Below are 27,099 nucleotides of genomic sequence, written 5' to 3' on the forward strand. Positions count from 1 at the left end.
TAATAATAATAATAATAATAATAAATTTATTATTTATATCCCACCCATCTGGCTGGGCTCTCCTAGACACTCTGGGTGGCTTACAAGTAAGTTGCATTGAGGGTGGCTACAAGCAAGTTGTTTCTCAGTTACTACAAAATGTACTTCAGTTCTTTATTTAAAATGGACTAGGTTCACCTGTAGGCCAAAATCAAATTATTCCAAATAAAATGACTCCCTTTTGGAAAGAGGCAGAAATCCATTTTACCTCTGGTCGGAGGCAATTTTAATGCAATGCGCTAGCTTCTTGCATTTAAAAATTACACAAACGTTAATCAAGGTATTTTATTTAAATGATTTGAGGACATTATCAAATTAAAAATAGGAACTTATTAAAATCTACAACTTGGAATGTCAGATATTGAGATATAATACTTACATACTTTAAGTACAGCATTCTACTCATTGCCTAGTAGAAATAATCAGTTTCCCTAGTGAAAAACTTAATTTATTCCCTATATAATACCAATTCCCATTCAGTCTGAGGGCTGCTTCATGTGCGTCATTTTCCCACCACTGAGATATGGGGGAAAAGGCACCAATTCTGCACGAGGCACAGCACAATAATGCATTTAGTCCCAAGTGTGCAGACTGGGCAAACAATGTGCCATCATCATGCAATTAAGCAATTCTAAGATTGCCAGAAATTATCTTTACAAGAAATTCTACCAAAAGGGTTTCCAAATGAATGGAGACCATCTAATAAAATCAGCAAGTCATGTGTAACTTTAGAAGACCCACCATATTCCCCAGTGCTGACTGTTGCCTCAAAACAGTGATGGCCAAACTTGGCCCTCCAGCTGTTTTGGGACTCCAATTCCCATCATCCCTGACCACTGGTCCTGTTAGCTAGGGATGATGGGAGTTGTAGTCCAAAAACAGCTGGAGGGCCAAGTTTGGCTATCACTGCCTTAAAAGATAAAAAGCCCTCTCCAATTTATTGGCATAAAAGCCATGCCCCCAACAGCCCATATTTCCTCACATAGCTTTTAGTTATCATCAGATAGATAGCTCTTGGCAGCTTTTCTGTGCAGATCAATCCTATTCACAACTTTTACACGTAAGTAAAAGGACAGTGGGGTGCAACAGCTTTCATATATATTCTCAACACTTTACACCTATTTAACAAAATATAGCCAATTCTTTATTATATATATAACACCGTTTACAAGTTAAACCTATGAACACCTCATCAGGGCCATAGTGTATTAACTTTAGGCCTAGTCACACCTTTGGCAAATTGGGTGAAGCAACTGCAAAGCGGGATTATGCCCCACAGCCATTTCATCTCCACACCACTGTAACATCTACATGAGGTCAATAAGTGTGCCATCCCTATGCATATATGCTCAGTACAAGCTTTCTCTCTCAAAAAAGTGTGTACAAAAATAAGATTATGCCTATTAGGCATGCATAGCTAGGGATGTGCGCACATATGCTACATTTAGGTGTTACAGCAGGCTTCCTCAACCTCGGCCCTCCAGATGCTTTTGGCCTACAACTCCCATGATCCCTAGCTAGCAGGACCAGCAGTCAGGGATGATGGGAATTGTAGTCTCAAAACATCTGGAGGGCCGAGGCTGAGGAAGCCTGTGTTACAGCAGCATAGGCCAATAAGTGTGCAGTTTGGCATCCATCACACACGCCCTCTAGGAAATTTGCTGAAGGTCTGACTTTCCTTACTCCTTGCTATGACTATTCAGGTCACAAAGAAAAAATTGTAGTATCTTCCCGTTGCACATTTCTGCCGAATTTGGGGTTTTGGGGGGGGGTTGTTTTTTTAAAGCTAACCGCTTGCAAGAAAACAATATCCTTCTGGTCATAATGACACCATACGTTAATTGGTAATTCAGAAATAGGGAAGAATAATCTGCCAAATTGCATTCACTTTTCTGAAGACGACACAAAATATACTGCAGGTTTCCATACGTTTCACAGTCAAATGCAGCCACCCAACAGCACCAAGGAAACACTGGTCATGCTGAACAGGTCGCTTGTGAAGTATAACAAAAAGTATTAAAAAATCTGCTGCAATACAGCTGTAAAAAACACAGATACAAAAAAGTGTCTGTACACAGGTTGTATTCTTCATGTAAACACATATTTTATACATGGTATTAACATCTCTGGACATGATAACAAGAACCGAGTTAATTTTGACTGGGCAGTGAATCCGAAGAAAAACAACAGCCCACAGAAACGAATATAAACCAGAGACCAGTCTGTTTACAATAAATAAATATATTATGTGACGAGAGACAGAAACTCCAGTGGAAAAATGGTATTAGAAAACAAGAATGGAAGCCACTAATTCCATGTGTTAATGGTAATCCACACACACACACACACAAATAGATGCCGTGTGGCTTGGCATTTCATGGCATACGATTGCACAGTTCTCTTTCCATTCAACATTAGTTTACTAGACAGGCCCCAGACAAGATGGCTCAGAACTCGGAATTCAGCATTGATGCGAAAGGTGCTTCCCAGAGGAGCTACTTGCAGGATTATTTCCCGGGGCTGAAAATGAAGCCACAAGAGACAAGTCAGAATATGCTCCTAACATTTACAAGAGAGCGGAAATAGAATGCAGTGACCTTCGGAGAACTAGGGGTCAGTTCAGACATGGGCTCTGCGGACCCTCGGAAAAGAGCCCTTGGTGCCACAGGACTCATGATCTAAAGGGTCACATTTGAAAAATCGGGTCCTCCCTTAAAGAGGGCACGTGTTGCGGTGAGACCTGGCAACCTAACCCTGTGTTGTGGGTGGGTACGTTTGGATAGCCACAACACCCGACTGACTGCAGGGTTCAATCAGGCCAATGGGACACATGCTAAATGGATCAAGGGACCTATGCACGTGACCCAGAGCTTCCTCTTTCGGTGCGTGCATCAGAACACCCGCCCACCTCTCCCTATATTAAGGGCTGTGCGCTTGACCTTGCTATGCCGTCATGTGTCGTCTGTCGTTGGGACAGGGGCACGGCAGGAATTTTCCCCACTTGGCTGACTGGCTGTTGCCATTTGGGTTTCATCTGCCGCCTAGCAAATCGTCACAACTTGTAAGGTTGCGGATAGGCTCTGGTTCAGGTGATAGGGATGGGAGAACGCTCTTGCCATCCCTATGTGAAGGGTATTCCGTTAAAGGAATCCAGGGACTCGATGGTTTGGTCAACCCCTGTGAGGGGGTTGTGCCCGTGCCTGAGTCCAGGGAAGAATTTGGGTGGCAGAGTTAGCCCGTTCCCAGCTTTCTGCTTATCCAGGTGTTCACCCTTGGCTGACCTATGATGGTGCTCTGGGTCAGCGCTACCTGCATGGCAGGGAGCTAGTCAAACCAGAGCCTATGCAGCCAGTCACTTTCTGTAATCAATAAAGTTGTGGCCTAAATTCTGCCAAAAACCAAACCAAAATTTGAGTCTTGACTAAATTTATTTAAGGGGGAGGTTTAAAGGTCTAAACACGCAATTGTTAATTCCATGAGGGGCCATACTTGCTAGGTCAAATGAGCTAAGCTGCTCTTTTAAAATGGGCCAATATTTTAGCAGATAAATAAACAATGACACTTACCCATCACATTTCCTGTATGCACTACCACTGTTCCACAGAGCTATATATATATAAACGTGAGAGAGAAAGAGGGAGAGAAAGAGAGACATATGAAACTGTTTGGGGCAACTTCAGTATAGAAAGTGATTGAATGGAGAAAATTGTGGGTGGTTGTTTTTATAAAGAAAGCAAAATAAGAATTCTCTGCTTTTTCTGAATGTTCTTTTTAATAATTGCCTGGACAGTGGAAATCTACTAGTTTGCAGGCAGGGGGACTTCAGATCACCAACCCTTTCCTACTCCACCCTTTCAATGGCTGCTAGATACAAATTCTTATACAATTCTGTTATAAATGCCAAGTTAGGTCTGAAAAATACAAACAGGTCGTTAACTTTCACCACAAGTAGCACATGCATTTGCAGTCAGAAAATCCACTGGGAGATCAAGACCTTAGTCTCTCTTTTTTTTAACAGCAAGAAGACAAGACCCCTTTTAATCAACTAAAAGCAGTAGTGGAAAGTGGACAAGCATAGGAGGAGCGTGGCCAAGCAGGAAACAAAGTGGAGGCGACCAGACTGTCACACTAAGGAGCAGGGTAAAGCAGTTCAGGCAGGGTTTTTCAAACTCTGTCTCAGGTACCACTCCTATTCAAGTTTTAAGTTTGGAGAGGGAAAAGAAAATAAGGTGCCTGCTTTTCAGTTAGACCAATTTTCACTGATATTTTAAAAGCTAAGTGTTTTCAAAGTTGGCGTTTTGCTTCTCAGCATATTTCAAATAACTAAATCACGCTGAATCAATAACCTTCTACACACTTTTGTTGTGTCATTTATTATTCTCTCTCAAGGTACACCAACAATTATGCAAGTTAAATGCTACCAATGGGGGCATCAGGAGGCTTGTTATTAAATATACCAAGAAAAAACCCCAAGAACTCTGGCCAATGCTGAAACTTACATTGGCCTGAGTTCTTGGTGTGCTTTTTTCTTGGCATCAGGAGGCTGGCTGGGGTGTGTGTGTGTGTATATGTGAACAACCAGGATATTATATTTAGGAACCTGATATAAAACGTAGAGCACTCCTGATTTCATCAGTAAAAAGGAGAACTCTGCAAGATGAAAACTGTTATGTACTGAAGTTCTCACCCTGGGCCAGCAGGGGCATACTGTAGATAGTTATGCAAATAAGGGATCGAAAGTGACGTTCAGTGATTGGATAAGTTTTAGAAAGTTGCTACAGTAACGTTGTACTGGAGCTCTATATAAGCAGGCTGACTGAACCCTTCAGTTCAGTTCTGTCCTGGCCTGTGAATAAACAAGAGCTGTTTGAAGAATTGCTGTGTCGTCTGATATGTTCACCCACAACTTAACAAAAACACCCCCAAATCAATTTTTGCCACTTTCACACAGATGCTACCACAACCTTATGCAGGTCAAGTGCTTTCTTGAAGTGCAATTTTATGTGACCAGACTCAAATTTATTTGCATTTGCTTTAACCGCCCACCCGCAACTCCCGTCCCAGGGGGAGGGGTAATCGCGCCCGACCAGGGGACGCCATTTGGGGTGGTGGCCCGGCCGGGGGGTGCAATACAGCGTGGCCATGATTGGACCCGCCAGGATTTTGTCACCCTCAGGCATGTCATGCGGGGCAGGCTGCCCCCACCTTGTTCCGCCTTTCTGTGTCATCTGCAACCATGTTTGTGGTTTGCTTTCCCCAAGCAAACCATGATTGGTAATTGAAGAACAAACCTCAATTGTCACCAATTGTTTGGGCTCAGATAACACGACATATCAAAGTCTGGCTAGGATTTTTTTAGCACTGTGTCCAGTACACTGCTTGTTCACATTAACCATAGTTTCTTTTAAACCAAGCCAGCATATAATGCAATATAAGGCATATATTGAAAGAGAGAGCTAAGCAATGAGAAATCATGCAAAACAAAAAGTGGTTTAAAAATGTGCAGAAAAAAGGAGTGAGTGATTAATGCACGATATATTAAGAGTGCTTATAAGGCAGGCAGTTTCAAACTTGGTTTACCTTGTCAGAATTGGATTGTGTATACCATATAAATGCTCTTTATGATAACCATTATTACCATTTTCCAAACTGTAATAAAATAAATATACCAAGAAAGGACTGTGTTAATGATAAGATGCAACTCCATACACACTATGGTTACAAAGATGATAATTTAAAAAATTAACAAGGTGTTTGTTTTAAATGGTATTAGTTGCCCTTCCAAAATCTTTGCCTAAAGCAGCTGAGAATAGCCAACAAAAACAGAAGAATATAAGACAACTAAAACACCTCAGTATATATATATTTTAAAAAACAGTGTTAACTAGTCATGTCCATGGCGGAGCCTGTAGAATACCAAGGACTGTACAGTATGTCATGTACATGGAATTAATTCTACAGAAAGCTCTACTTCAACATGATCCGCATGAAGCTATTTGTGATAGGTATGGTGAGCAATATGCCAAAAAATGTAGAAAATAAATACAATATATATCAAATATGTAACATCTACGAATTAAAAAAAAGACCCTCCCACTTTACATGCTATAATATCAATTAAAATCTCTTACTTTTTCATGGGCATAGTTTCAACACTACAAAATATAAAAAAGAAGTAGTTATCATGTGTGTTAATAAGTAATGGTACGTGATAAATATTTGGCTTTGCAGTATTTCCCTGTTGTTTTTTCACTGCTATTGTAGCAAAAGTATAATGTCAAAGTGATCTACACAATAAAAATAAACAAATGAGGAAAAGGCACTGGACAGACTTACGGGAAAATGGTTTTGTTTTTTAAAAAAAGGTAAAAGTGAAGACAAGTGAAAAATAAGTAAAAATAGCTATCATAAAGTAAAATGCCAAGTCCCTGAGACAGAGGAACTGCAAATGGAAGAATAGAAGACTGGTTAGGGAAAGCAGAATAACTACACACGACAAAAGCAAAGGAAAATATGAGATCAGACGTAATATGTTTTAAGTTCATAGCTACCACTATTTCCAGAGCTCTGTACCAGGCAAACCCTCCCATTCCAGTTGCCTCTCTCTGTTTACTGTGTGTCTGTGCACTATACATGCCAAAGCTGAAGCCTGGGGAGTAAGCATTGCAGAAAATACCCACCTACCAGATATATAAAAACCTCTGCATTCTATTCTTAAAATATATATCTATCTCTGTGTTCTTGGCATACCCAGGGAAATGTAGGGGAAAAGGGTCCTTCAGATTTTTCAGTGCTCTCTGAAGACTAGGATTGTCTAGGGAGCAAATCACTGCTGCTGAATTAAATGAAAGCTATATAACACTGGGTTGAATCCAATGGAGCAATAAGTGAACATTCCATCAGTGCAAGGATTTCTGCTTGTGCAACAGAATGTTCTTCTTGCCCTCACCCCCAAGTCTGTTATAGGGGTTCCCCAGCTCTTTGTAATGGATCTGGGTAGGGTGCATGTGGAGAGAATAATGAGGAAGGAAGCCTTATTGTGCAAGCAGAAATCCTTGCACGGACTCAAATTCACTACTTTTTGCCTACGTTTCTCGCATCCCCCCCCCCTTTTTATTGCCTCCATTTCCCCTCCCTCTGTCTTCTCATATGCTGTTGAAAATTAAATGGGCAGCTACTTTCCCATGAAACTGTAAAACTCCTGTAAATGTCAGTGGCCCCAGATAAATAGCGAATTCCATGCAACCTGTTCCTTTGAGTTGCTCTGAAACACCCTGATTCGCAGTACTATACGCAATCACAAAAGGAAACTATAAACATATTTCACATAAAGTGCTTTCTTGCATTTCTGCAGTCTTCCATTGTGAGCATTCTGCTTACTTACTCATCGTAAACATCTTCTGTATCCATCCGGCGGTAGAATTTGGCTAGTTTCACAGCACAAATGATGGCAGGGATTAGAAATACTGAACAGCCACCCAAACCAAACCAGAAGGCATTCTAGGGAAGACAAGAAACAACATTGAGGCACTTAATATATTCTCTGTTATCCATAGTCCTTCTCACACATCCTCTAAGAATTCCTACAAAGTTCTTCCCAACTCAGAAGGCGGGGGGACGGGGGGGACGGACCAGTGTAGATGTGATGTTGTCTCTTTTAAATTGGACCCTGCTAGTCTGTGGAACTATCAACTACAGCAAATTTCAACTGGGATTGATATAAAATAGACGACAAGAAAGGAAAGAGTTCAACTCGTTGCCACTTTTGTAGAAGCTGCTTGGGACTGTTCACAAATTCTCAGTCGCTTGAGATCTTGGCATCTTGGATAACAAGATTAAAACACAACATCAAACCCCGTCAGCATTAGTGAGGTAAGGACGACAACCGCCATGGCTCCTAACAAATGTGGAATCGTAGCAATATTCGACTGTTTTGGAAAGCAAGTGCCCTCTGACTGAATTTTCCTCCCGCATTAAACAGTGTGCTGGAACCAAGGTTTTTACCATAGTTAAGTTTTGCTCTGGCACGAAATCAACTTTAAATGGTGGTTTAAGATCCTAATTGAACAGAAACAACAGTGAACCATCTTCAGAGCACCAGTCAGCTGTGGGGCTACGATAGTAGATACTATGCGCAGCAAAAATGGAGTAATGGAATGTGCTTTTCAAAGTTTCAACCCCAGGTTAAGGCTGGAAAAGAATCCAGCCAGTGTGTTTGATACTGAGGTAGCTGGACCAATGGCTGGCTTCAGTATAGGGCAGTTTCCCTCACTCACTGGAACATCCTATATACTGGGCCTCATAATTTGCAACCGAGCAAGCTAAATGCGAGACGCGGGTGGCGCTGTGGTCTAAACCACTCAGCCTAGGGCTTGCTGAACGGAAGGTTGGCGGTTTGAATCCCCGCGACGGGGTGAGCTCCCGTTGCTTGGTCCCTGCTCCTGCCAACCGAGCAGTTTTTTTTAAAAAGATATTTATTAAAGTTTTCAATTTTTTATGCAAACAAAAAACAAACAAAAAAATTTAAAAAAACATATAGTTCATAATACATAATTTTCAGTAACATATTTCTCTGACCTCCTCATACCTCCCCTTCTTGTATTCCATTTCAAATTATTTGTTCAGCAAATCCTTAACTTAAAGCATTACAGCTTATAATAACACCTTGTTTTCTATCCAATCCTTTTTTTTCATATTCCTTTATATCATTACAGCTAGAAACCTCTCAATTTCAATCCAGCATCATTCAACATTCCTTAATTTTACAATATTTCTGTAAGTAGTCCTTAAATTTTTTCCAATCTTCTTCTGCCGACTCTTCTCCCTGGTCACGGATTCTGCCAGTCATTTCTGCCAATCCCATACAGTCAATCAGTTTCATCTGCCATTCTTCCAGAGTGGGTAAATCTTGCGTCTTCCAATACTTTGTGATGAGTATTCTTGCTGCTGTTGTAGCATACATAAAAAACCTAGCAGTTTGAAAGCACGCCAAAAAGTCCTTCGGCGGGAAGGTAAACGGCGTTTCCATGCGCTGCTCTGGTTTCGCCAGAAGCGGCTTAGTCATGCTGGTCACATGACCTGGAAAAACTGTCTGTGGACAAATGCCGGCTCCATCGGCCAGTAAAGTGAGATGAGCCCCAGAGTCGTTCGCGACTGGACTTAATTGTCAGGGGTTTCTTTACCTTTAAGCTAAATGTGAGCCATTAGCCATGTACTGTGAGCCTGCTCAGTGTTTAACAGGCTTCTGGTTATTCTCCTCAGGAAAGTGGGCTGACCTTCATGGCAAGTTGTGCTGTGCTGAGCTGGAGGGCAGTTTTCAAGCTCTATAGCCCAACAGTATATGCAGAAGGGCTCCTGCACTGCAGAGCCAGACCATGAGTTGGGCAGACTGAAGCAGCCACCTCAGGCGGCAGAAACGCAAGAGGCGGCAATTCCAGAAGCCCTTGTGAAGCTTGCCCTTTGCTTGCCTGGCGGTGGTGAGTCTTTCCAAGGGCTTTTCCTTCAAGGGAAGCTCTTGCGGAGATTCCCCTGGCACACACATTGTGTGGTTGGAGACGGGGCCTTCTGCCTCAGGCGTCCAAATGTCTGAGGCCCTGCCTGCTGTGTTGTGTTTGAGTGGTAGGCACCAGGATGCTACTGCAAGCCCTGTGCTGGCAAATGCTCAGTTTTTACAGAAAGTAAATAAACCAGGGAAACACCTCGCCCTCCATAACGTAAGCAGCCAAACCAAAATATACTTGTAAGCCAAGCAAAACTCAACCGGAGTGCGCCATCAGTCTAGCGCTACCCTGGGATGAACATGGAATGCATGTGAAACCCTTACAACAACTTAAAAAATAAATAAATCACACAAGCACATTGCTTTATTCCAACCAGCCTACAACAAACCGCAATGTATGTGTAGGCCTCAGAAGATTAATATCCTAGCCAGGCTTTCCTCCTTCTGTAAGGAACAACAGATGTAGCTTTATCCCTGCTTGCAGTGGAGTAAATTCCTTGGTATCTTAGTGCAATTTTCTGGGTCAGGAAATATTGTTTATACAAGAAATAATAATTTAATGATTACACAGACCAGCCCAATTAGTTCCAGCTGTTAAAAAGGTGGTTTTCCACTTTGCTTTCAACAGACCTGGAGACAGTCTGAACTTGTTCGCCCAGTTATGCGTGAAAAATCCAGGCCCATCCTAAATTAAGCAGCAAAGAAAACAACTCATGGTCCTTTAGGTGCCCTCAATCAGTAGCAGTAATTGCAGGAAATTTCTGAGGAAAATTTAGCTTATTCCTTTCTGTGTCTTTTGCCAATTTTCCCCCCCACACAAATATACAACTTCTGCATTTCTCAAGGCAACTAGAAAATGCAGATGTTGCCATTTCAGGACAAAAGGAATCAGTGAACGCTGCCACTGTTCAGGAATGCACCCAAAATGTCTTTCTGTAAGTCAACAGAAGAAAGTTTTCCATTGCATTTAAATACTGTAAATTTCATTATAAGCTGCTTGATAAAATGATTAGCTCCAAACGTATGTCTCCAGACTGGGCAAATGGAAAACCCAAGTTAAAGCTCAAACTTTTGGGACTTTTTAGCTTTTATAAAAAGAGAAAGAGATGAACGAAGATGAAATTGTAAGGGCTTTATTTAGTTAGTTAGTTAGTTATGAGATTTATATCCTGCCTTTCCTCGGGGTTATCAAGGCTCCTATAAAATTATGCATGCTATCTCCCATCGCACTAAAATTCCAGGCCACTCAATGAAATTAATCAGCAGATAGTTGAGAAAGATGGAAGTGCTATTTCATAAAATGCACATTGCCTTATGCCTTCCCATCCACATGGAAGAAGCATATCTGTGGAACAGATTCCATGTGACTAGGAGAACATCTAAGCAAGTGGCCTGTGCAGTTAGATAATTTAGATGGCCAGAAAAGGGCATGTCAGGTGTATTTTCAGAAGGGACAGAACCACTGAAAAGACCACTTGTATTGGAAAAGTTGGAAAAACTGTTGAATCTTTCTTCCAGGGTGGTGCCTATAAATGCTAATAGCCACAATGGCTAAGTGATAGCTAAGTGTGCCTCTGAATATCACATGCTGGGGGGTAAACAGAAGCGGTTTGTGCTTTTGTGCTCTCCTTGCAAGCTTCTAAGAATCATCTGTCTGGCCACCACTGGAAGCAAAATACTTTGGTCCGAATCATCAGGTCAGTTTGTGTGCATAATTCCTCTAAAAACTGAGGTTTCAGCTTAATAGTTTTTGGAGAATAGGGTCAGGAGAGCGTTAACCACAGTTATTTGATGCCAAAAAATGGCCGAACACTCCATTTCACATTATGTCAATTGGCTTGGCTCTTCAGCGGCAATTTAAAATTTTGTATCGACAAGAAGTTTCTCAAGATTACTTTCCAGATATGTGATTTCCAAATTCCCGAAAGACATGTGAACTGCAACTCTTTGGAAGTTACTGTGTAATACACATGTACCTTTCTTATTACCCAAGTCTACCTTTGTGCAAATGTACCAGTTCTCTAGTCTTAGCATAAGCTATCTCAGCAGAGAAATAAAAAGATTTAACCCTCCCTCCTTCACAATTTATTTTTTTTGGAAGAATGCAAAATATTCTTACCACAGAATCTGTTATATAGCTGCATAGAAATATATCTATAGCAGTATCAACCACATTGGCAATGGGCTTACAAGGTGCCACTTCCATAGCAATCTAGAAGAGATCAGAAAAAGAATTCAAGTGCTGAACATTAGATACAGAACATTCCCAAGAAGAAACATTTTATACTAAGCTGCAAAGATAGACATATGATTCTGATACCCAATCTGAATTAATCGTATTTGGTAGGATAATTAATGTTATGTTCTAATTTATTATGTTGCTTCTAGTAGCAGTGTTAATACACCAATATGTTTAATTTCCCTTTTTCCCCAAAATGGAAGTTCTCTAACTGGCCTTTGCCCAAGAGGTCGGGGTGGAGAGATATCTTACCGATTCTTTCACCCATTCAGCGTACTGCTCAAAGTAACCGATTATAGTATCCATATACTTTTTAGTTTCCTTTTGGGAGGGAAAAAAGAAATGGAAACGTTAAGTTACACACATAAGAATTCCAAATACAATGCACTGTGTGTAGGTTTTTTGTTTTTTTAAAATAAAACATTAAAACTTACCTGAACAATAACGAACGAAGCATTGTTGTTTATAAGAAGTTGTGCACTATTAACAGCAGTGATCACACTTCTGACTTTCCCCTGGAAGAGGAGGAAAAAGAAGATTATGGGGTGGTGAAAGAAAAAGTATGCCGTTGAACCACCCAAACCACCAATCATTATACAGTTATTTCTCCAACACACAGTCAGAATTACACAAAGGGGAGTAAAAAGCAAACAACCCAGACACCCATGACTCGTTCATACATGCATGCTCATTACTTGATGATACAGTGAATCTTGGCTTTGGGTTTGAGACTCTTGTCATTCATATGTAAGAGTTTCAAATCCAAAACTAAGATTCACTGTGTCATCAAGTACAGTCATACCTCGTGTTATGTTTGCTTCACGTTGCGGCTTTTCAGGTTACGAACGCGGCAAACCAGGAAATGTTACTTCCGGGTTCGCCATATGCAGAAGTGATCTGCGCGCTTCGTGCACGCGCAGAAGCGCTCTATTGTGCTTCGCGTAAGCGCAGTAGTGGCGCTCTACTTATGGACTTTTTGGGGTGCAAACGGCACCCCAAAATGGATTGCATCATTCGTAAGTAGAGGTACCACTGTAATTTTATATATATATATGAGAGAATGATTTCAAAAAAAGAATGATATAGATTACAAATCAGAACACAGAATGCACAATATATATATGAATGAGATAAGCAGTGATTCAAACATATGATCTTTCCAAAATAAAAGTACAGTTTGACCATATAAAATAAGGATCATTTCCAGTCAGCTACGAAGTCTCTAAATTTATGGCATCCCCTAATACCTTAAAACCAAGTATAAAATATGTAGAATTTGTATATACTATATGAATAAATACCCTTCTAGTCTCACATTACCATAGTTGAGATTCCAGTAGTTGGTAAAACAGTTCCATCTCTCTAGCAGATCACATCTGCCACTCCTTCCTTCCTTCCTTCCTTCCTTCCTTCCTTCCTTCCTTATCACTCAGTTGATTCATAATGGCCGATTGAATACATTTCATTGACCATTCCCTACTACAAGAACATTTGAGCCCTTCCACTTCCAACTAAACTATCTTAGCCGCAGCTAACAAAACAGAAACCAATTCTATCAGCCTTATATTATCATTGATTTTATATAGTTCATTATTTTTATTGATGTTTTAAATAGCCTCAAAGTATTTTATACGAAGTCATTCATAAATGGAAAGATATAAATAATGCCACGTCAGTCAGTTATTCAGACCTTAATGTAGGCCAAACTACATGTGATGTGGAAGGTCTGCAACTCAGTCTCCCAGAATGTTTTTCTTTGGGTGAAAGCAGCTGTGAGGGGCAGGTGAATTTGGACTGGGGCAGGCGAGGAATTGTAAGCTTTCCCCAGCACTGTTTTCCTGACTTAAACACCTCCCGACCAGGAGCTGCAAGTCAAAAGAAGGGACAATGCAGCAGTCTTTTCCATCTCCACAGCTAATAGCAGCTTGTGGTTAGGGGCAACTTAAATCAGGAAAACAGTGCTAGAGAAAGGGTTGCAGCCCTGATTCAAATTCTTCCACAGCTGCTTTTAACCAAAGACTATAGATTGGTAGGATATTTCCGTTCCACCTTAAAAGGGAGCAGGCTTTGTGAGTCACAGAGTCTGCGTATTTCCTGTTCACAGGATGTTTATGTTTTCAGTTGCTTTCATTTCCTTCTTGTTGCCTGAGCATACCGATGCAGGCGGTCATGTTTTTCTTTGTTCTGACCAACGCTAAATAAACTGTAAATATGCTCTCCTGCTGTGCATCTCTCGCTGTGTGAATTCTGCTGACAGAGTGTGCACCAGCCTAAGAATGTGGAATACTGTTTCTGAGGCTTCGTGTCGCTAATTGCTGATACTGCCTGTCTACGGGAGGTCGATGGATCGTCCGGCAGCCGGCTTGGGGGCTATGATGGACTTTGCCTCCCTGGCAGCATCCCAACATAGATCCCCCCATATCACTTATGGTCCTGAGAGACAGGCAAATGGCTACACTTATGACATTATAATACCACACCTAAAAAGTTATGAAAGCTCTGTGTGTGGCTGCCACACTGCTATGATTGTTCCTTATCACGAGATAAACAAGCCAGTTGTGAAAGCTTCAAGCTATACATTATTAGGTGTTTTGGAAGATATTTAAGTGTACACTTAAAAATTTGAAGGCTGCATGAAGACAAAGCACAGTTGGAGGGTCGGGAATGGGCCCTATGCTCGCATGGTCCCTTCCTGTCCCTCCCTTTGTGCAGCTTAATTAATTGCTTCCTGATTTGAGCAAACCATGGTTTGCTACATTCCACCACAACATCAGATAAGGAAGCAATTCCATAAACTGCACACATAAGGGGAGGTGGGAGCACTCAAGAACAGGGATGATTTCCAGTCCTCTAAACCATGGGTAGGCAAACTAAGGGCCGGATCCGACCCAATCACCTTCTAAATCCGGCCCATGGACGGTCCGGGAATCAGCGTGTTTTTACATGAGTAGAATGTGTCCTTTTATTTAAAATGCATCTCTGGGTTATTTGTGGGGCATAGGAATTCGTTCATTTTTCTTTCTTTCAAAATATAGTCTGCCCCCCCAAAAGGTCTGAGGGACAGTGGATCGGCCCCCTGCTGAAAAAGTTTGCTGACCCCTGCTCTAAACTATAATCTGGAGGTTCATTCAGTCACTGCTGGAGGCCTAATTTTCACTAAGGTGGTAAATCTGTAGTCTGAATACTTCTTAGTATTAACAAATTCCCTTTGTGTAACAAGCTAGCATATCAGAGAGATCACTAAATGTTAACACTTTCCCCTAACATGTAGTTTCCTATGTGGAGATTATTTTGTCTGGTGGACTTTCAAGTACAATGGTACCTTGGGTTAACAACTTAATTCGTTTTGGAGGTCATAGAATCATAGAATCATAGAGTTGGAAGAGACCACAAGGGCCATCGAGTCCAACCCCCTGCCAAGCAGGAAACACCATCAGAGCACTCCTGACATATGGTTGTCAAGCCTCTGCTTAAAGACCTCCAAAGAAGGAGACTCCACCACACTCCTTGGCAGCAAATTCCACTGTCGAATAGCTCTTACTGTCAGGAAGTTCTTCCTAATGTTTAGGTGGAATCTTCTTTCCTGCAGTTTGGATCCATTGCTCCGTGTCCGCTTCTCTGGAGCAGCAGAAAACAACCTTTCTCCCTCCTCTATGTGACATCCTTTTATATATTTGAACATATCACCCCTTAGCCTCCTCTTCTCCAGGCTAAACATGCCCAGCTCCCTTAGCCGTTCTTAACCTGAAACTGTTCTTAACCTGAAGCACATTTTAGCTAATGGGGCCTCTTGCTGCTGCCGTGCCACCGGAGCACGATTTCTGTTCTCATCCTGAAGCAAAAGTTCTTAACCCAAGGTACTATTTCTGGGTTAGCGGAGTCTGTAACCTGAAGCGTATGTAACCCGAGGTACCACTGTATTCAGCATTGTCTGAATGGAACTGATAATGTTTGAACTCGGTTATCAGGTGAATTTAATGTACAACATTCCATCTCTTCACTAGAGTAAAATGAACAAAAAATACTGCCTAGCAAATATGTCACAAAATAGGTAGTTAATGTTTTAAAGAAACAACCTTAAAGGGGGTTTTATTTCAGAAGAAACAAATGAACAAAAACTTACAGGAAGCTCTGATGATGTTTTCTGCAGGAACCTTATGCTCTGGTTTAAAGTGCTCTGGTTAAAGACACAAAACAAAAGAAGTCTATCACACAAACCTCTTATACCATATTCCAGAGAAAAAGCTTGATCCGTAAAGCCATATTTCCTGAACGTAAAGCCTTAGAAATACGTATCTATTTGAAGTAGAATGGAAACCATTCTTGTGGTGTAGTTTTATGTAGTTTGAAATACAGCTGGAACATGAATTTACGGTGTCTGCTTGTTTTCAGTGCTACAAAGCTCAGGCAATGGAAAACCAGAGTGCATAAAAATTAAGAAACCACTCTCCCTCCCATTTTATAGACTGCAAAGCTCTAAGCCAGGGGCTGCTAATCTCTGGACTTGCGGGTATTATCAAACTGCAATTTCCACCCGCCCTAGCCAGAAAGACCAACAGCCAATGGTAGACATTGTAGTCAACAACACATGAAGATCACAAGTTTCCTCATCCCTTCTCTCGGTGGTCCTACAATTCCATGACTCTGCAGTGTGGACAGGTGTCCATGGTTAAGATTACATGCACACTTCAGGATCTCTATGGGAAAGGTCACTCAGTGTCACGGATGCCACACCAATTTAAATCTAGGCTTTCCAAGTTCAAGTTCAAGGTCAGAATTACATGTCATGAGAACGATGGGCTGCCCAATATCAACACCCTATGAGTTTCCACAGTGCCTGCTCCATGTCATGGGCTGTCACTGGTGACGAAACATAACCTAGTGACATGAATGCAGGCATGGGCAAACTTGGCCCTCCAGATGTTTTGAGACTACAGTTCCCATCATCCCTGACCACTGGTCCTGTTAGCTAGGGATGATGGGAGTTGTAGTCCCAAAACATATTGTACATCTTGTAACTTGTACAACATGTTGAGGGGAAGGGGAGAAACTTGGACTGGGCTGGTGTTTATGGAGTCAGCCCTAATTTATTAGAACATGTAATTACACCCAACCCAACTTTTATTTATTGGAACATGTAATTACATCCAGGGATGCGGGTGGCACTGTGGGTTAAACCACAGAGCCTACGGCTTGCCGATCAGAAGGTCGGCGGTTCGAATCCCCATGATGGGGTGAGCGCCTGTTGCTCGGTCCCTGCTCCTGCTAACCTAGCAGTTCAAAAGCACGTCAAAGTGCAAGTAAATAAATAGGTACCGCTCCAGCGGGAAGGTAAACGGCGTTTCCGTGCGCTGTTCTAGTTCGCCAGAAGCGGCTTAGTCATGCTGGCCACATGACCCGGAAGCTGTACGCTGGCTCCCTCGGCCAATAAAGCGAGATGAGTGCCGCAACCCTAGAGTCTGCCACAACTGGACCTAATGGTCAGGGATCCCTTTACCTTTACAGCTTTGTATTATGATGTTGGCTTGTAACATGCCATATGCATTTAACAGAGCAGCTGCAAGATGTTATTATGGACCCATATGCAAGGACCAGCACCTGTCTACAACCAAGTGTACTGCTGTCTTTTACTCTCTGTTATGTACTGAGTTGAATAGGATCCAAACTGCAGCAGTCTGATTGGTCCTAGAACAATAGGATCCAAAAGGCAGCAGTCTGATTGGTCCTAGAACAATAGGATTCAGAATGCAGCAGTCTGATTGGTCCTAGAACAATGCAGCAGTATGATTGGTTGGCAGGAACTACCCAATCATGCTCCAGATAGAAGTGAATCCACAACCTGATTGGCTTACAGTAGAATTCCGGAATTAGCCAATCATGTGCAGCCCATTGTGTAAATAATGTATATAAAGCAGATACTTTGAGGGGACTTTCATTCATTCCTCCTCACCACTATGAGCTGAATAAAGAGCATGAAATCACTTTGCGACTCTGAGTATATTTCACTGGCGACGAAGGTGGGATCCCGCTGAGCTGACTGCCACACACAGCACCGCAGCACCGCCACCTGCCGCACCGCTGCCTCGCACCGTGTATCCAGGCTTCAGCTCCGGGACACAAGGAACTCAGAATGGCAACCGACAACAGCTTCTCGCCATTCAACCCAGCATCTGGAGACTGGGAAGCGTACGCCTCCCGTTTCACCTTCCTCCTAGAAGCCAAAGGGGTCATCGACGAAGAAGACGCCAAGAAGAGGGCGATATTCTTCAGCGTCTGCGGAGAGGAGACGTTTGAAATTGCCCGGGCCCTCCTTGCGCCTGAAGACGTCGCTACTGTTCCATACAAAACAATAATGGAACAGCTGAAGGGGCACTTTTCGCCGCAGCCCTCAGTGGTGGCTCGTCGAAATGCCTTCTACGCAAAGCGGCAAGCCCCTGGGGAAACCATAACTGGGTTTGTGACCTCTCTCCGCCAAGCCGCCCGGTTCTGCAACTTCTCAGAGCTGGAGAACATGCTTCGTGACCGCCTCGTCGGTGGCCTGAAGGATGAGAAGCTGCAACGACGCCTCTACGCTAAGAAGGACCTAACGTTCCAGGTCGCTCTGGAGGAGGCCCTGGCAACGGAAGCTGCCGAGAGGTCGACGCAAGAGGCACGGCCGAGCCAGCCGTCCCAACCGAGGGTCCACCACGAAGACCTCACCGATGACTCAGGATCCGACAGGGAGGAGGTGCACCGAGTACAGCAGCGCACTCAAGCAGCCCACATACCACAGCTGCCTCGACGAGGAGGGAACTGCGCAAGCTGTGGAGAAAGTCACGAGAGGAGGACCTGCCGTTTCCGCAACGCAGAGTGCAGGCAGTGCAGAAAATTGGGACACATCGCCCGGGTGTGTCGGGCTCGGCCCACCCGACGCCAGGCATCAGATGACCAATCCAAGAGCCCCAGGTCCCGGGGCCCAACGCACCAAGGCAACTCGACAGAGCTCACAGACTTCCAGGTATACCAGTTGCCCCACCCCAACGTAGAGAAAATTTATGTTGACGTACAGATAGAGGGGGCCCCATGCCGCATGGAGCTTGACACGGGTTCAACTCTATCCATAATCTCGGCAAGGACCTTAAGGAAACTGTGTCCTACTGGGGGTCCCAAACTCAGGCCGGCCCCATTCACCCTCCGGGACTTCCAAAAACGTAAGGTCCCCACAATGGGGGTGGGGACCTTCAGGGTGCAATACCGAGGGCGGACGCGGCAACTGGACTTGCTTGTGGTCAAGGGCCCCTACATTAGCTTACTGGGATTAGCATGGTTTGGACCACTGGGGCTAGCCGTCACCGGGGTGAACCACACTAGCTTACAAGTGGACGTGGACGCCATATGCAAGGAATTTCCGGGGGTTTTCGATGGGAAATTGGGACAGTATACGGGCCCCCCCATTGCTCTACAGCTTGACCCCGCAGTACGACCGGTCAGGCTCAAGGCCCGCCGGGTCCCGTTCGCCCTGAAACCTCGTATAGACGAGGAATTGGACCGGCTCGTGAAGCAAGGAGTGCTGGAGCCGGTGCCTAATGCCCCCTGGGAAACCCCAATCGTCACGCCCGTCAAGCCTAATGGTTCAGTCCGCATCTGCGCAGACTACAAATGTACCATAAACAAGGCCCTCACGGCCCATGCATACCCAGTGCCAGTGGTCAGCCATGTTCTTGCCACCCTGGCTGGGTCGAAAATTTTTGGCAAGCTGGACTTGGCCCAAGCATATCAACAGCTGCCAGTAGATGAGGCCACAGCAGAGGCACAGACGATTGTGACGCACAGAGGAGCATTCAGGGTAAAGCGGCTGCAATTCGGTGTCAGCGTGGCACCAGGCATATTCCAGAATCTAATGGACTCTCTACTTAAAGGGATTCCTGGCGTCACCCCCTTCTTCGATGATGTGTTGATTGCCGGGCCCACACCAGAGGAGTTGGAGGACCGCCTCCGCACCGTTCTGCACCGTTTCCAGACGGCGGGTCTCAAGGTGAAGCGGGAAAAATGTCTACTAGGAGTGCCTCAGGTGGACTTTCTGGGATTTATGGTGGACGCAGAAGGGGTCCACCCGACTGGGGACAAGGTACGGGCCATTTGTGATGCCCCAGCGCCCAAGAACAAGACTGAACTTCAGGCCTTCTTGGGACTATTGAACTTTTACCATTCCTTCCTTCCCCACAAGGCGGCGGTAGCAGAGCCCCTACACAGACTCCTGGACAAGCGGGCCCCTTGGGTGTGGGGCCAGCGCCAGGAGGCCGCATTCCAGGCAGTCAAGGACTTGCTTGTCTCAAACTCGGTCTTGGCACACTTCGATGAGAGGCTGCCGGTGGTGCTAGCATGCGATGCCTCGCCCTATGGAATTGGCGCTGTCCTGGGACACCAACTCCCGGATGGAAGAGAGGTACCGGTGGCATACTTTTCCCAGACACTCAACGCAACCGAGCGGAACTACTCGCAAATCGACAAGGAGGGACTGGCAATCGTGAAGGGAGTAAAAAAATTCCATGATTTCTTGTACGGGCGGCCCTTCACCGTGGTGACTGACCACAAGCCGTTGCTTGGCTTATTTGCCCCTGAAAAGCAGACCCCCCAAGTGCTGTCTCCTCGCGTCCTCAGGTGGTCAATTTTCCTTGCCAGCTACCAGTATGCACTGATTCACCGTCCGGGGAAGGCGATGGGCCATGCGGATGCCCTCAGCAGGCTACCACTACCGGAAACAGGCCCCGACCCAGCACCTGCACAAGAGGTTATGAGCCTGGAGCTGCTTCCCGACCGCCCCATTCAGGCACAAGAAGTTGCACACCATTCCAAGAAAGATAGGGTCATCTCCCGGGTCCTGGACTGGGTGTGGAGGGGATGGCCCAGCAGCAGCCCCGGGCCAGAATTCGCCGGCTACACAACCCGCAAACATGAACTGTCGGCCCACAAGGGGTGCCTGTTATGGGGAAGCAGGGTCGTTGTTCCCCAGCCCCTCCGCAAAAGGGTCCTCACAGCCCTACACGAGACACACCCAGGGGTAGTAAGAATGAAGGCCCTTGCCAGGAGTTATGTGTGGTGGCCGGGGATCGACGGAGAGATAGAGGCCTGGGTCAAACACTGCCAGGCCTGCCAAGAATCCCGCCCAGATCCCCCAAGGGCCCCAGTCCAGTCCTGGGAGTCCGCCCGAGCACCATGGTCACGCCTGCATGTGGACTTCGCTGGCCCCTTTCAGGGGAAAACATTCTTCATAGTGGTGGACTCCTACACCAAATGGCTGGAAGTCGCACTGGTACCGTCCACTTCTACGTCCGCAGCCATCCGGGTACTACGCAGGCTGTTTGCAACCCACGGGCTCCCTGACACTCTCGTCTCAGACAACGGGACTGCATTTACGTCAGGAGAATTCCAAACCTTCACAGCGCAGAACGCCATCCGCCACATCCGTTCGGCGCCATTCCATCCTGCCACCAATGGCCAAGCAGAACGCATGGTGCGGACCACCAAGGACACCCTTCGCCGCATGACGCAAGGGGATTGGGAGTACCGCCTTGCCACATTCCTTCTAGCACAGCACAGCACCCCCAGCTCAACAACTGGCCGGAGCCCCGCTGAACTACTAATGGGTCGGCGCCTTGCAATCAGATTGGACCGCATTCACCCCGATAGAGCTCAGGATGAGGTAGTGGTGGGGGAAGGCAGGAACCCCCGGACCTTCGAGGCCCAGGACCCAGTGTACGCAAAGAATTTTGGGGCAGGCCCAGCATGGGTACCCGCCACAGTCACCAGGGTCACTGGCCCCGTGTCGTACGAGGTGCTAACAGATGGGGGGCAATGCTGGCGCCGCCACTGCGACCAGATACGGCGACGATTCCCGGGAGAAAACCAGGAGGAGGAAAGGTCAGAGGAGTCCCAAGGGAACAGAGGGGCAGTGAGGCCCATAGAGCACGAGGGGCCAGCAGGAGAGGCAGAATCAGTAAATACAGAGAGGACCTGCGAGGCCGAAAGGACACCAGAACCAGAACCACGACTGAGCGAGCCGGTTGCGCCAGACCAAATAGCCCCATCACAGCCAGCATCCTTGGAACACGAGCCAGAACCTGAACCCCGGACCAGGGAACACCCCAGGCCGCAACGCACACGTAGGCCGCCAGCGTACCTCGAGGACTATGAATGCGACCTCCCGGGCAGGACTGGAACTTAGAGGGGAGGGGTGTTATGTACTGAGTTGAATAGGATCCAAACTGCAGCAGTCTGATTGGTCCTAGAACAATAGGATCCAAAAGGCAGCAGTCTGATTGGTCCTAGAACAATAGGATTCAGAATGCAGCAGTCTGATTGGTCCTAGAACAATGCAGCAGTATGATTGGTTGGCAGGAACTACCCAATCATGCTCCAGATAGAAGTGAATCCACAACCTGATTGGCTTACAGTAGAATTCCGGAATTAGCCAATCATGTGCAGCCCATTGTGTAAATAATGTATATAAAGCAGATACTTTGAGGGGACTTTCATTCATTCCTCCTCACCACTATGAGCTGAATAAAGAGCATGAAATCACTTTGCGACTCTGAGTATATTTCACTCTCCCTGTCTCCACTGTTCTGGTTTTTTGCTTAGGTTTCTCTGTAGTGTATAACATCATCAGGTTGAAAAAAGTATCACACTGAGGCGGAATGTGGAGTCCCTGATCTGAAATGTGTCTAAAGACCCCACTCGCAGTGTAAGAAAGGAAAAGCACTTACCCTAGCTCTAACATATTTCTTGACAGTCAGTTTTTGGAAAAAGAAATATTGAGAATGATTAAGAGTTAATTAGAAGAGAGAGGGGGAGGGAGGAAACAAGCAAACAAGAACACAAGTACTTTTCAGCAAGGAAATTATTTCAAAACAAAAGATAGCATCACGAAGCAGCAGTAAAATCACAAGAAAAGCCAAATTATAGCCTAACGTGTAGAAAGATATGAAATGCCACAACTGGCCCCTCCCCGGCTCAACTCAGCTTTAAACAACTTGTATGCTGGATGTCAAAAGAAACTCTGCTTAGTTTTAAAAGCAGAAATGGGAGAGAAAGCTTCAGATTTCTTCCTCATAGCTGTGCCAGGGAATAAGAGGGGAGTGCACTAGACATAAAAACCATAGTTTAGCTTACGCACAAAAAAGGACACTAAAACTTTCCTCCAGAAAATATTTGTACAAGAAACATCCTTGTGTAAAGTCTAGAAATTGCATGAATGGAGTGAGTCTTGACTGACATCCCAAACTGATTTGTAGCTTGCTGAATACACTTTCCCAATCATGTCCTAGCCCAATAACTGCAAAGTTTTGTTTTTTTACCATTGCCTGCTCCAATGGAACAACTTGTTGGTTATGTATCACGCGAATACTATTTGCATGTCCTTTTAATGCATTTTCTAATGCTCCTTTAGGCTGCAAAGACAAACAAACAAGTTACTAAACAGCTTACAATTCTAGATAAATAAGTCTTCTTTTCCAAAGAAGTGAGTCATTTCTCATTCTGTGTCAGAAACAGCAAAATGCCATTAAAGTTCTAAGAAAATATACGCCCTTCTACCAATTCTTATGAGTTGTTATTTAGATGCTTTCGCCACATGGCTGTTTCTCTTTGCAATACTGAAAAAAACCCGAAGTTCAAATATTGAAAAATATGTTCTGGTAAACTTTAATTTTTATTCAGTTATTGGGATAAATACATTTTCGTTTAAGACAATTATTTTTCCAGTAGACCAAAAGGTGTAATGGCGCCCTCCACTGAGATATTTAATTATGGACAAATACTTATTGGAAGCAAATGTACGCTTCCTGCCCCTTTTTCCTGGATGAGTTGTTGAAGGGAGATCTCTCTTTGAGTGCCAAGCAGGAAGATGTTATGCCTCATGTTAGCAACACTGGCCAGGTGGAACATGCAAAGCTGACTCAGGTTAATGCCCACTGCCAGCAATTATTTTTATGCCAAATAAAGTACAGATAAATTCACCCAAGTTCTGCTTTCGCAGGCATTCTACTTCGCTAGCTCATATGGCCCACTGTAAGGACATACACAGCATCTTGTATTAATCCTGTCTTCCAGGGAAGTCATCAGAATGCTTTATGTAAGCTTGGCTAAGCAGATATCTACTTTAAAAATATATTCTTCCATTTACAGCCGCACCTCAACAACAGAAAGTGGAATACTTAAGAGTCCATTCAGAATAAACACGTTCTCGTTACCGTTTTATGTCAATCAAATCAAAACTCACCAATTGGTCTGCTCGTGCTTCCAAATCATTAGCAAAGGACAAGAGATCCACTTTGGTAACACTCTTATTGATCTGCACGAGACAGAAGCAAAAGTCAGATCATTGTGTGTCGAGGTCCCCAGGGCCACCCCAATAACTCACACATCACACAGAATTTTTTGTTTAAGATTTTTGGCATAATTTTGGCCACAACTTTATTAAAATACAAAAATGTGAGTGCTTGCTTAGGTATTGGTTGCGACTATCTGCCCCCACCATGGGGGACAGACTGACATTCCGCACGATGCGAAAGTCAGAAAAGGGGAGTACACCCGGGGGGTAGCGACGGAGCAGGGAACCTGCCCTCAGCCCACCCCAAATGCAGCCAGGAGCTCATTGCTATGGCCCGAGCCCCCTTGACAGAGTGGACAAGCAATAGTTAGCCCCCAATTCCTTTAACGGAATCCCTTGCAGCAGCAGCATTAGAGGGGAAGGCACAGCCAATCCATGCCCCTCAACCAACCAAACCATAAACCAATGCCTAACCGCAACCTTACAAGTTGTGACGATTTGCTACGCAGTAGGCAAAAACCAAATGGCCCCAGCCAATCAGCCAGATGGACAAAATTCCTACCAGGCCCGTGCTCCAAAGCAAATGACCCCATGACAGGCATAGCAAGGTCAAAGCGAACAACCCTATTCTAGGGAGGGAGGGACGGGCAATCCGATGCACGGTCGAAAAGAGGAAGCTCTACGCCTCGTGCAAGGAGTTTTAGCATTTCTGGCTGTCAATCAACAAATGGCAACATTAACTTCTTCCCAACAACAAGGGAAGCCAAATCGGATCAGTGGCCAACGATCAATTAGCCCGCCCCATAACTTTGGAGTGTCCTGGCGGCCCCCACTGCAACACGTGCTCTCCACGAAGGAGAACACGCTTTGTAGCACTGAGAGAATGAGGACTGTTAGGCTTCTGGTAGTTGAGCAATATTGTTGTTCTGAATTAAAATTGGGGCACACTTGAGTCTTACAACTGAAAAGGCTGAAAGAAAGCACACAACATCTTGCACAGCAAATACACAGTGGCTGACCCCCTCAGAGGGCATGAAGTTTTGGTCTCCCAATGTGAGAGAGATGTGACTTTGCAGGTGGCTAAAAGGTGCACACCCAAAGCCCAATAGGTGTATTCAATACTGAATTTATTTCTCATGGTGCACCAGTCATTCTCTCAAGCCACACTAGGGAGCACTAGTACACAGAGCTTAAATCAATTGCTTCAAAGGTTTATGGTGATTTCATTGCAGTTTGAGATGAGTATATACAGGCGAGAGCTTATATCTTTAAAAGGCATGCCTTGGTGTCAAATACCTATATTTACTGGGGTGGGGGGGTTGGGAAATAAAACTCTCTACACCACATGAAAACAGAAGTTACCTCCTCATTGTCTTACCTCTGACAGATATGCTGCAAAGTTTATCTCATTTATTCCCGAGGAACTGAAATTCATCAAATTCTCCTTTCCCCTCTCATCAAGCAAAACTATATTGCTTAGATTTATATTAATATGCTTGATTTTCAGTGATACATCTTCTGCATACTATAGGAGACAAAAGCAGGAGGAAGCAGCTCTCACCAAACGTTAGAACATTTACAACAGCAAGTGCAACAATTCCTACTGCCAGCTTCCCATTTGAGACACACACAGCTTTCATCTTGACACGCAGCAGAACTAGTGTGGTAAAGTCACAGAAAGGTAGCCGTGTTGGTCTGCCATAGTCAAAACAAAAAAATTTTTTTCTTTCCAGTAGCACCTTAAAGACCAACTAAGTTAGTTCTTGGTATGAGCTTTCGTGTGCATGCACACTTCTTCAGATACATACATATATATTCTTCAGATACATTCTGAATTCAGATTCAGATTCAGAATGTATCTGAAGAAGTGTGCATGCACACGAAAGCTCATACCAAGAACTAACTTAGTTGGTCTTTAAGGTGCTACTGGAAAGAATTTTTTTTTTTTTGTTTTAGTGTGGTAAAGTTATTGTTTGTCATTTTCTGTTCTATCAATTTTTTTAACTGCCTTGAGTGTTTCATAGAAGAAAGACAGGACAAAACATTCCGAAATGAATAAACAGAATAGCACCACTTGAGACTGCAGATAGGAAATATTTTTTTTCTGCATCATTTCATTTTATATTATTTTTAAATTATTCCTGCAGGAAAGCGCTGTGCTAGGCCTTCTGTTACGCTTCTTTTCTATTAACAAATATTTCTTTACTGTATGTAAAAATGTATTCTCCTCTACAAGCTATGAAGTACTGCCTCATCCAGACAAAATTCATCCACTGCCTCATCCAGACAAAAAAGCAGTTCAAAAGCACACCAGTGCAAGTAGATACCGCTAGTAGTGCAAGTACATAGGTACCGGCAGGAAGGTAAACAGCGTTTCCGTGCGCTGCTCTGGTTCACCGGCTGTATGCCGGCTCCCTCGGCCAATAAAGCGAGATGAGCGCCCCAACCCCAGAGTCAGCCACGACTGGACCTAATGGTCAGGGGTCCCTTTACCTTTTTAGAGTATGGGTAGGCAAACTAAGGCCCGGAGGCCGTATCCGGCCCAATCGCCTTCTAAATCTGGCCGACGGATGGTCTGGGAATTAGCATGTTTTTACATGAGTAGAATGTCTCCTTTTATTTAAAATGCATCTCTGGGTTATTTGTGGGGCATAGGAAATTCATATATTTCATATTTTTTTTTCAAAATATAGTCCGCCGTCCGCCCCCAAGGTCTGAGGGACAGTGGACCGGCCCCCTGCTGAAAAAGTTTGCTGACCCCTGCTCTAGAGGTCCTCTAGTAGGGAACCTCTCCTGCGAGCCTTCGGGTCTGTCTCTGGCCTCCCTAGCCCACACCTCTGAACCTCTGAGTGATTTTGCCTGGCTGGAATGTGCCCTTGGACTGATGTTCCATTGTTTGTCCTGAAGTGTACTAAGTGCTGCACAGAAGTAAAAGTCACATCCTTTTTTTTTATTAAATATTTATTGAAGTTTTCAAAATATTACAAAATACAAAAAGAAAAAAGAAAAATA

The 27,099-nt window shown here is 44.4% G+C and overlaps 1 protein-coding gene across 6 annotated transcripts in view; it reads right to left on the reverse strand.

The window, feature by feature from the left end:
* Positions 1-310: 310 nt before the first annotated feature.
* Positions 311-27,099, reverse strand: part of PROM1 (prominin 1) — a 121,828-nt gene continuing 95,039 nt past the window's right edge. For 2 of the 6 annotated variants that reach the window (XM_053402729.1, XM_053402725.1), the window contains 13 exons: positions 25,466-25,612; positions 24,037-24,108; positions 23,114-23,206; positions 22,523-22,540; positions 15,901-15,954; positions 12,212-12,292; positions 12,030-12,098; positions 11,658-11,750; positions 7,424-7,539; positions 6,171-6,194; positions 5,620-5,688; positions 3,606-3,645; positions 311-2,559 (listed from right to left, as the gene is read on the reverse strand). In XM_053402729.1, coding sequence (XP_053258704.1) covers positions 3,627-3,645; positions 5,620-5,688; positions 6,171-6,194; positions 7,424-7,539; positions 11,658-11,750; positions 12,030-12,098; positions 12,212-12,292; positions 15,901-15,954; positions 22,523-22,540; positions 23,114-23,206; positions 24,037-24,108; positions 25,466-25,612 — 855 coding nt within the window. In that variant the 3' untranslated portion in view covers positions 311-2,559; positions 3,606-3,626. The other 4 variants (XM_053402724.1, XM_053402726.1, XM_053402728.1 and 1 more) reach the window with 4 other exon arrangements.

The sequence above is a fragment of the Podarcis raffonei genome, chromosome 9 (genome assembly GCF_027172205.1).
Source record: "Podarcis raffonei isolate rPodRaf1 chromosome 9, rPodRaf1.pri, whole genome shotgun sequence".
NCBI lineage: Eukaryota > Metazoa > Chordata > Lepidosauria > Squamata > Lacertidae > Podarcis > Podarcis raffonei.